The sequence below is a fragment of the Vicia villosa genome, linkage group LG7, assembly GCF_029867415.1.
Source record: "Vicia villosa cultivar HV-30 ecotype Madison, WI linkage group LG7, Vvil1.0, whole genome shotgun sequence".
Lineage (NCBI taxonomy): Eukaryota > Viridiplantae > Streptophyta > Magnoliopsida > Fabales > Fabaceae > Vicia > Vicia villosa.
In genome coordinates, this window is record NC_081186.1 from 71139327 (window position 1) to 71150357 (window position 11031).

Here is an 11031-nt window from a genome sequence, read left to right on the forward strand (position 1 = left end):
AGGATTTACAATAGAATATAAATTTATACAGCCATAAGGCTAGGAAAGCTATGTGTTCAACATCAGAGACTTCATTTCCTTTGATATGGTAGAGATTCATGTAAGCACTGAAAAAGGCATTTTTGACGTTGAAATCAATGGTATTGTCAGAGTCTAGATAAGGATCAAAGGTTTCTTCAGTAGGAGGAAGTCCAGTTATGACAACCACATCAAAGAAGGTAGGAGTTATTATTCCACAAGGAAGGTGAAAGGTATTATAAGTGTTATCCCAAAAATATAAGGACGCTAATAGTAAAGGTTGACAATAATTAAAACCTAGTTTCGATATTTGGATCAAGTCGAAGATTCCTAGATCTTTCGAAGCTTGAGCCTTTTTCTTTTCAACCTTAGTAAGCTAGGATAAATAGGATTTGTCTAAAGTTGGGCATGATCGAAAGGTTCTAAAATTTTCAGTTATGTAATCCAATTGAAACGCCTCTCTTTCTACCTTAGGAATTGAAGAAGTATCTTCAAAAGTTTTATCCTTGGAAGATTTTGTGGGTTTCTTAGCCGAAACTTCAGCATTCTTCTTAGGGGGTGTGATTTTGTTAGCTATGGGTTTTGTAACATGATAAGCGGGAAAAATACTCTACATATTTTTCTAAATGTCCTGTAGAGATCAAAGGACCCATAAAACCTAGGTTTTACCAGAAAGCAAGGAAGGAATCAATACCTGGGAAGCGTAAATGGCTTTTTGTTCTTTGGTAAGTTTAGGTGGTGATATGAACTTTTGATTCCCAGAAGTCATGAGTTTGCTAGTTGGTTCGGATTGAGAAGAAGAATCCTTAGAAGTTTCAGCTTCTTTGGTGTTCTTGGGTTTTTGTTGTTGTTTGTTAGGAGACATTATTGAGGAATTAAAGTTTTGATGAAGCTTTAAGGAGAAAGTTGGAGTGTTTATCAGAAGTTTTTTGATATTCTGGGTTTATAAAAGCAGAAAAGGGAGAAATGAAAGAGACAATGTATTTATAGTGGGTATTTGGAACATGGAGAGGTTACACCTCAAAGAGTTGGTGGGGCACATATCATCTCCCTGTGAGGAAGACAAAGAGGTTACTATTCATTTTTCTTGGAAACTGGCAGTAATGATGAAATAACTGCTGCACGCACGTCTTGAGGAGACGTTTTGAAAAAGTAGTCATGATTGACTATGACATCATGGATTGAGGGTCAATGAAAGGTTGTTGGTCGAAATCTGAAAGTTTCAAGAAATATCCATTTATGCATCAATTCGAAATAGACATTTATTGGGGGCAATTTGTTAGTTGGAGATTTTGACATGCAGTTAATGTCGATTTAAAGATACCATGTTTTGAAGAATAGATTGAGATATGACTTCATAAGGCCATTTATGAGTTCATTCTTATGAAGAACTTAATGTTATGTCGAACTGGAGTCCAAAATAATGCCTTTGAAGTCGAAGGAGTAGAAGACTTAGAATATTTCAGATATTTTGAAACACGCTTTGACAAGTCACGTTGAATCGTTTCAAAATTTCGAGCGGGAAAGTTTGAAATTCAAACAAATTCGTTTTGGCCAGAAGGACGTGTGGAAACTTTAGAAGATCGAAGCTTTTGAAATGTCGAACGTGGCATATTTTTGTGAAGAGAACGTTAGGGTCGAATTAGTATAAATAGGAGTCTTAATGTTAGGATTCGTGGGTTCATTTTGTACAAAAGTTACTCAAATACTCATAGTACTAGCGTAAGAGAAACGAGTTTGCTGAGAATGTACGTATAAGAAACATCACTTTTTATGTTAAAGTTACTTTTACCGTCAACGACCTTTTAAGTTTTAGTCATTTTACATACATTTTACTTTCCTGCCAAATTGTCAATTCAAGCCTTAAGATTCAGTCATTTAGAATTGGTTGGCAACACCAGTTTTATTCTTATTCTTGGTTAAGTTATAATCTGTAAGAGAATTCCTGTTACCTTTTGTCATTCGAAGCAATGTTTAATATAAGTCTGACCATGGAAATAATAAGAACTGTGACACATGTCCTAGGATCAATCTAATCGATCATGCACGTTATCAAAATATAGAGTTTGGAGGACTAGCGGTTGTTTGTCAGAAATCACTGCGAACAGATACATAGGTACTTCGTAACCGACTCTACATGAGTCATATGTGATAGAAATTGGTGACCGATTTTGTTCCTAAATGTAGACTATGATGCATATGCACTGGTAATGTACCTGATGTAGATACCGGTACCGGTACAAGATACATCATTTTTCAAAAAATTAAAATACAATTAATATATTAATAAAAAACATAAGAGTTATCTATAAAATGGAATTAATGGACTCATAATAAAATATTACTATCAAAGTTTTAAAATATGAACAAAAAATTTAAGATACAATACCAAACAAATCATATATCCTTCTTATATCCAAACATTTGACGTCACTCAAACAAAACATTTTCGAACGGAAACAAAACAACAAAGTGTCATAGTTAACTCAGACTAAAAAAAATGTGCATTCCAATTAGCCTCTATATTTTTCTAAACAACCCCTTCAATCTCCTATTTTTTAAATAAAAATGGAAAAGTTTATATGTGGAATATGCGCTATCTTGTTCCAGTCCTCCCCTGTTTCCTTCTCGCATCGCTCCTCTAATGCTGGACACCCATAAATACTCAGAAACTGTAGAGAACTGAGGTGTCGAATACCCTCCGGCAGGCATTTCAATTTTTCACAACTACTAATTGTCAAGGATCGAAGGGATTGCAGACCTTCCCAAATTTTTTCAGGTAAAGACTCAAGCTCATCGCAGTCAGTGATATACAGACACTCCAAAGGAAGGTTAAAGGGTTCATTTGGTAACTCCTTCAAGTTCTCAAAATACTGTACATTTAGAGATTCAAGACAAGTAAGCTTTCTGAACATCCCCTCTGATAAGGATGTTATTCCACTACCTATACAAAGGTAAAGGGTAGTAAGACCATAGAAGCTAGAGATTGAACTCAGTAACTCATTGTTACATCCAAATACTTCGAGGTCTTTAACATTTGGAAGACATGGCCATCTAAGTTGAAAGCAATAGGAAATTTTTAAAATAGAAAGACAAGGAAACATCTCCCCTTTTTCCACTTTCAACAACCTCTCCAATCTTGGTAAACTATTTAATATGAGTTCCTCTAGAGATGGGAAAATCTTCACGTCCATACTGTCTTGAGATTCGTCACCATCATTATCATCCACAAATTTCACATTTTTCATATCACGTAGTTTAAGTTTCTTAAGAGATGGTAGTTTACCAAGTGGTGAAAGTCGCACACAGTTGTTGCAACCCTTAAGTTCAAGAGAAACTAAACTAGTTAGAGTTTGGATCCAACTTGGGAAACATAAGCCATTATAGTAATGTATCTTCAAGCTTTTGAGATTTGTGTGAGGTTGAAGCCCTTCTAGTACTTGCTCGGAACTTAAACTCGGGGTCTCGGTGATTTCATCATTGATGCTCCATGACATGCATACTTCCTGGAGTTCTTTTTTAGCTGTCAAATTGGCATCTCGAGCATGAGATAAACTACCAACATCTTTTAACCCTTTGATATTCAGTTTTCCTCTAAGGTTTAGATCACGTAGTTCTGTCAAGCTTTGTCCTCTCTTTAAACTAACCATGTATACACTTAATGTTCTTAGGAAAGTTAATTTCCCAACGTCGGGAAACAATTGAGAAAGTGAATTACAACCTTCGATGACAAGATGCCTAAGATTTTGTAAGCAAGCCAAACGTTTCGGTAGACATCTCAGTTTTGCAAGACTTTTTAATTTCAAGATTTCCAATTTACGTAAGTTGTAAATCGAGTTAGGGATGTTTTGAATGTCACAACCATAAAGTTCCAAATACCTTAAATGAATTAAGTTTCCGAATGATAATACCTGGAATGGGGAAATGCGTAAAACCCGAAGAGAATAGTTTGTGGGGAAGTAATCGGTGTGTCTATGATAATAATGATTCAACTCAAACATTGTGCGTAACGATTCTACTTTTTTCAAAGAATTCTCACATACTGATAAATGGCGAGCATAGTAACTAATATGATGTGTACTTTTTGACAAATTAGCCACCTTTTTATTCTCAAAAATCACACATTCTTCCCCCATTATCGACTGAGCAAGATCGTGCACAAGATCATGCATCTTGAATGAAATGTGTCCAGAATATGCATCAATCTTGATGTCTTGAAAGAATGATTTTTGACACAATTCAGTCCAAATCATGCTGCCGACATCTTCCACCTTCAAATTTTCTCTAGACGAAATAAATCCATTAGCCAACCAAAGATAAATCAGTTCTTCTTTCATGATTATCCTATCTTTGGGAAATATTGCACAAAAAGAAAAACACTGCTTTAAGGTCGGAGTTAAATGAAAGTAGCTCAACCTCAAGGCAGGCAAGATTGAATTCTCATGTGTTAAATCCCAAATTCTGCTCTCTTTTACTTCAAGCCATTCTTCTTCTCCCCTCCTAGATCGCATCAGACCTCCCAATGCTTGTGCCGCAAGAGGCAATCCACCGCATTTCTTTACTATCTCCTTACCTATTGCCACAAGTTCTGCACGTTCTTCTCTGCCATGTCCAAATGCATATTGTTTGAACAACAACCAACATTCATTTTCTGGAAGACCAGACAAATGATAAGTTTGGCATGTTCTCACAATTTCCGCAACATCCTCATCTCGAGTGGAAACTAAAATGGAAGAACCTCTAGATCCACACAACAACACAGATTTCAACTTATTCCATTTCTCTTGGCTTAATCCAGATTCTAGTTCTCGAGTTTTGTTCCATACATCGTCTAAAACTAGAAAATATCTTTTACCTTGCAACAAATTTTGCACCTTTATTTGTAATCCATCTAAATGTAAGGAATCACACTTCTCGGATGTGATAGATTCTATAATGGAACATAGAATCCTCTTGACCGAAAATGCCTCAGAAACGCAAACCCAAATTTTTGTATTAAAATTGTTACTCACCCTAACATCATTGTAGACCAATTGAGCAAGAGTTGTTTTTCCAATGCCACCTAAGCCAACAATGGGATAGATGGAAAGAGAGTCAGAGTCCTTCGCTTGGGTGAGAACAAACTCAACAATCTACTCTTTATCATCTTCTCGTCCAAAAACTTTAGGTTCCGCAATAAAAGAGCTGGTTTGGCGCCATTCGGGTACTTCAATTGAGCTTTCCCTAATAGTAATACCCTCTCGAGGAAGAAATTTGTTTTTACTATCAGCAAGATCGTCTAATCTCCTTGTAATTTCTTTCAACCTCTTGCCTATGTCACGACGAAAAACTAAATTCTTTGGGTTGATACCCCTCAGCCGGGTAGATTGAATGGAACATTCATCAAGGATATCATCAAGCACATATACAGCATCTTTGAGTTGTTGCAGCCATACCTTAACAGCGCGGTCAGTGACTTGTTTCTGCTCAGCATCTTCAAGGACAGCCTTGATGAGATCTAAGGTGGTTGATAGGTTTTCAACCTTTGACTTGATTCCGAAAATGGTGGAAAATTCATTTTGAAGCAGAGATGACAAATTCTCTAACACAAATCCAAGCAAGGCCTCAGCCATTTTTTCAGTAATGAAAGAGATGAAAAATCAGAAGATGAATAATTGGTTTCGGTTGAATTTTGGAGTGTTGAAGTAAACAGGAAGAACTGTGAGTAGAATGCAAGTGCTTAAGTAGTTGAAGCTGATGTATTGGGAATTATGAAAAGCACAGTGAAAAGTTCAATAATTGATTCAAGGTTCCATTATTGATTTTCTTTGTGTCTTTTCATTAGTTTTCATATGAATAAAAAGTCTACTTTTGCATAAATATCCTGAAACAGGTCCCCACTGGCCAGTAAAGATTGTTGGGAAGGGAAGAGTTTGATTGAGCCACTTTAACCACTAAGATGTGGCAGACAGAATGATGAACACTAACTTTGCTTTTATAATGAACATAATGATGAAGTAACTTTGCTTTTATAATGAACAGTTGTCCATACCAGTGTATTGTATACTCCGTATTATATAAAGTTCAAAAATATACAATACAATAGTGCTATACAATACATGACATGGGATAGGGAATAACCCATGGTGTCATCTAATGCATATATGCAATTAAAGCCATTCTCAGAAAATTTCTCTGAAACAAAATGACATGGACATACAAATTGTAGAAGGGAAGCCAATTGTATCATACATAAGAAATTGTTGACAAACTCCTTGTAGAAATTGTTGACAAACTCCTTCTGTGAAATTGTAGGAAGCATCACAATACACCAGCACCAAATCCCTTATGGCAGATCGTTGGTCTTAATGATCAGATAGAACACTCACACACTAGAGAGACAAGACCAAAGAGTGACATATCCTGCAAACATAGTACAAGAGATTAACTACATAATAAGAAAGGCTGTGGAAATAAGGGTGGAGGGGAAGAGAGAGTCTACAATTTTCTGTTTTAACAATTAATTTTTATTGACGTGTCATAACTCTTTCCATAAACTCCCTCAAATAATCTCAAGTGATTATGCACTAGATGAATTTAAATCTGTCAACACAAACATGTCTTTGTCGATAGCTAAAATCTGAAAGATGCAAATTAAAGGAGAAAAAAGATGAGAGAAAAGTTACTATACCAAGAAATGAAAGTAGTAACAGGAAGCTCAAGCAGAAATGTAAGTAGTATAGTACCAACATTTAAATCTTTAATGGAAGAAGTAATAGTACCACTATGTCCACGCTTAATGTTAAGCTAAGTAATGTGGGACTTTAAACAAACTCACAAATACCAACTTCAACACCCACCCTCACGCCTAGCGTGGACATGGGCCAAACGCCTTAATGTTAAGCTAAGTAATGTGGGACTTTAAACAAACTCACAAATACCAACTTCAACACCCACCATCACGCCTAGCGTGTGGGACTTTAAACAAACTCACAAATACCAACTTCAACACCCACCCTCACGCCTAGCGTGGACATGGGCCAAACGCCCACATTGCAGTCCTTAACCTGGCTCTGATACCATGTTAAATATGTTTGGATCTCAACCCCAAAAGCTAGCTCAAGAGATGAGGTTGTCCTCACATATTTATACACCCAACAGTCCGGGAACCTAAGCAATGTGAGACTTCAAACAAACTCACAAATACCAACTTCAACAAGCCAGACCTTTGGGAAGACAAACCAGTGTTTTTAAATATTTCAATTTTAAGATTTCCAATTTATGTAAGTTGTAAATTGAGTCAGGGATGGTTTTCATGTCAACAAAATAAAGCTCTAAATACCTCACTTGCACACATCATCCAAAACTAGCAAATATTTTTTAAAAAGAAAGGAAAAAAACCATCAATCCAACTCTCCAAAACAAAACAACAAAAGTAACATTACATTAAAGCAAAATCATCTAACCACAAACTTCATACATATACCAAATTTATACATGGAGATTAACTAACAGCACTAATGTGGTATCAATCTAATTAATTACATTTACTATGCTTAAGCATAATCACTCCCAAAGCACAATAACATTATCAAATCAGGACTAAAATTAAGCAATCATAAGAACTTCCACTGCAGCCGAAAAATTGCATGAGACTCTAGCTTTCAAACAAAGCAGTAGACATAACTTGATCAATCAACTGCCTTCTATTACATTCAAGTCTCAGACATACACTGCACAACATAACAGCAGCAGGACAATAGTGAAAGGTGGAGGTGGAAATGCGATGAATATGGATGCAGTAAACATTTCTACTTCTTCACTCTAAACAATAATTATTTTTGGAATATGCGCTATCTTATTCCAGTCCTTCCCCGTTTCCTTCTTGCATCGCTCCTCTAATGTTGGGCAATAAAAAATATTCAGCACCTTTAGAGAAGTGAGGTGTCGAATACCCTCTGGAAAGCATCTCAGTTTTTTACAACTACTAATTGTCAAGGACCGAAGGGATTGCAGACCTTCCCAAATATTTTCTGGTAAAGACTCAAGCTCATTGCAGTAAGTGATATGCAGACGTATTAAAGCAAGGTTAAAGGGTTCATTTGGTAACTCCTTCAAGTTCAAAAAGGCATCTACTTCTAGAGTTTGAAGACAAGTAAGGTTTCTGAACATCCCCTCTGGAAAGGATGTTATTCCTGTACCTATACCAAGGTAAAGGGTAGTAAGACCATAGAAGCTTGAGATTGAACTCAGTAACTCATTGTTGCATCCAAATACAGAGAGGCGTTTAACATATGGAAGACATGACAATCTAAGTTGACGGCAAAAGGAAATTCTTAAAAAAGAAAGACAACGAAACATCTCCCCTCTTTCCAGTTTCAATAACTTCACTAATCCTGGTAAATTAAATAATATGAGTTCCTCAAGAGATGGGAAAATCTTCACGTTCATACTGTTGTGAGATTCGCCATCGTCGTCATCATTATCATCCACAAATTTCAGATTATTCATATCACATAGTTCGAGTTTCTTAAGAGATGGTAGTTTACCAAGTCCTGAAAGCTGCACACAGTTGTTGCAACCCTTAAGTTCAAGAGAAACTAAACTAGTTAGAGTTTGGATCCAACTTGGGAAACATAAGCCATTATAGTAATGTATCTTCAAGCTTTTGAGATTTGTGTGTGGCTGAAGCCCTTCTAATACTTGCTCGGAACTAACAGTCGGGGTGTCAGTAATATAATCATCGACACTCCATGACATGCATACTTCATGGATTTCTTTTTTAGCTGTCAAATTGGCATCTTGAGCATGAGATAAACTACCAACATATTTTAACCCTTTAATATTCAGTTTTCCTCTAAGGTTTAGATTGTGTAGTTCTATCAAATTTTGCCCTCTCTCTAAACCAATGATGTATACACTTAATGTTCTTAGGCGAGATAATTTTCCAATGTAGGGAAACAATTGAGAAAGTGAATCACAATCTTCAATGACAAGATGCCTAAGATTTTGTAAGCAAGTCAAACGTTTTGGTAGACATCTCAATTCTGAGAGATTCATCAATTTCAAGATTTCCAGTTTGTGCAAGTTACAAATTGAGTCAGGGATGTTTTCGAAGTTACGATCATAAAGTTCCAAATACCTCAAATGAATTAAGCTTCCTAGTGATAATACCTGGAAAGGGGAAATGCGTAAAACCCGAAGAGAAGAGTTTGTTGGGAATGGGAAGTAATTAGTTTGTAGATATCTATCACGATTCAACTCAAACATTGAGCGTAAGGACTCTACTTTTTTCAAAGCACTCTCATCCACTGATAAATAAGGACCAAAGTAAAAGCTAATATGATGGGTACTTTTGGACAAATTAGCCATGTTCTCATCCTCTAAAATCACACATTCTTGCCCCATTATCGACTGAGCAAGATCGTGGACAAGATCATGCATCTTAAAAGAAATGTCTCCAGAATATTCATCAATCTTGATGTCTTGAAAGAATGATTTTTGGCACAATTCATTCCAAATCATGCTTCCAACATCTTCGACCTCCAAATTTTCTCTAGACGAAATAAATCCATTAGCCAACCAAAGATGAATCAGTTCTTCTTTCATGATTATTCTATCTTTGGGAAATATTGCACAAAAAGAAAAGCACTGCTTTAAGGTCGGAGTTAAATGAAAGTAGCTCAATCTCAAGGCAGGCAAGATTGAATCCTCATGTGTTAAACCCCAAATTCTGCTGTCTTTAACTTCAAGCCATTCTTTTTCTCCACTCCTTGATCGCATCAGACCTCCCAATGCTTGTGCCGCAAGAGGCAATCCACCGCATTTCTTTACTATTTCCTTACCTATTGCCACAAGTTCTGCGCGTTCTTCTCTGTCATGTCCAAATGCATATTGTTTGAATAGCAACCAACATTCATTTTCTGGGAGCCCAGACAAGTGATAGGTTTGGCATGTTCTCATGATTTCTGCAACATCCTCATCTCGAGTGGAAACTAAAATGGAAGAGCCTCTAGATCCACACAACAGCACGGATTTCAACTTATTCCATTTCTGTTGGCTTAATCCAGATTCTAGCTCATGATTTTTGTTCCATACATCGTCTAAAACTAGAAAATATCTTTTATCTTGCAACAATCTTTGCACCTTTATTTGTATTCCATCTAAATGTAAGGAATCACACTTCCTAGATGTGATAGATTCTATAATGGAACATAGAATCCTCTTGACCGAAAATGCCTCAGAAACGCAAACCCAAATTTTTGTATTAAAATTGTTACTCACCCTAACATCATTGTAGACCAATTGAGCAAGAGTTGTTTTTCCAACGCCGCCTAAGCCAACAATTGGATAGATGGAAAGAGAGCCAGAGTCCCTCGCTTGGGTGAGAAGAAACTCAACAATCTTCTCTTTATCACCTTCTCGTCCAAAAACTTTAGGTTCAGAAATAAAAGAGCTGGTTTGGCGCCATTCAGGTACTTCAATTGAGCTTTCCCTAATAGTAAGACCCTCTCTTAGAAGAAACTTGTTTTTTGTTTCAGCAATTTTATCAAATCTCTCTGTAATATTTTTCAACCTGTTGCCAAAGACATGGCGAAACATGATGTTTTTTGGCTTGAAAGATGAGACTCCCCTAAGTTGATTGGATTTAATAGAATACTCGTCAAGAATATCATCGAGCATGTATATAGCATCTTTGAGTTGTTGCAGCCATACTTTGATAGACCTGTCTGTGACTTGTTTCCGCTCAGCATCTTCAAGTACAGCCTTGATCAGATCCAAGGTGGCTGATAGCTTTTCAGCCTTTGACTTGATTTGGGAAGTGATAGAAAATTCATTTTGAAGCAGAGCCATCAAATTCTTAAATGCTACTCCTAGTAAGGCCTCTGCCATTTTTTGAGAAAAGAAAAAGTTGAAAAGATGAGAAACTTGTTTAGATTGAATGAATGAGTGGTGAAGTAAACAGATGAAATGTGAGTATATAAGTATATGCTAAGCTAGAAAGTTAATGGAAATTATGAGGAAATACCCACG

General features: G+C 36.4%; 1 protein-coding gene and 1 pseudogene across 1 annotated transcript; both read right to left on the bottom strand.

Annotated features, from left to right (window-relative positions):
• Positions 1 to 2348: 2348 nt before the first annotated feature.
• On the bottom strand, positions 2349 to 6625 carry LOC131620744 (putative disease resistance protein RGA3; annotated as a pseudogene).
• Positions 6626 to 7465: 840 nt separating this feature from the next.
• LOC131620743 (putative disease resistance protein RGA1) lies at positions 7466 to 11031 on the bottom strand. Its single transcript, XM_058891908.1, has one exon. The coding sequence runs from the start codon at positions 10888 to 10890 to the stop codon at positions 7822 to 7824; it is 3069 nt and encodes a 1022-aa protein (XP_058747891.1). The 5' UTR covers positions 10891 to 11031; the 3' UTR covers positions 7466 to 7821.

Excerpts from the sequence above, each read along its gene's own strand:
- LOC131620743 (XM_058891908.1), bottom strand. The coding sequence starts at position 10,890 with ATGGCAGAGGCCTTACTAGGAGTAGCATTTAAGAATTTGATGGCTCTG.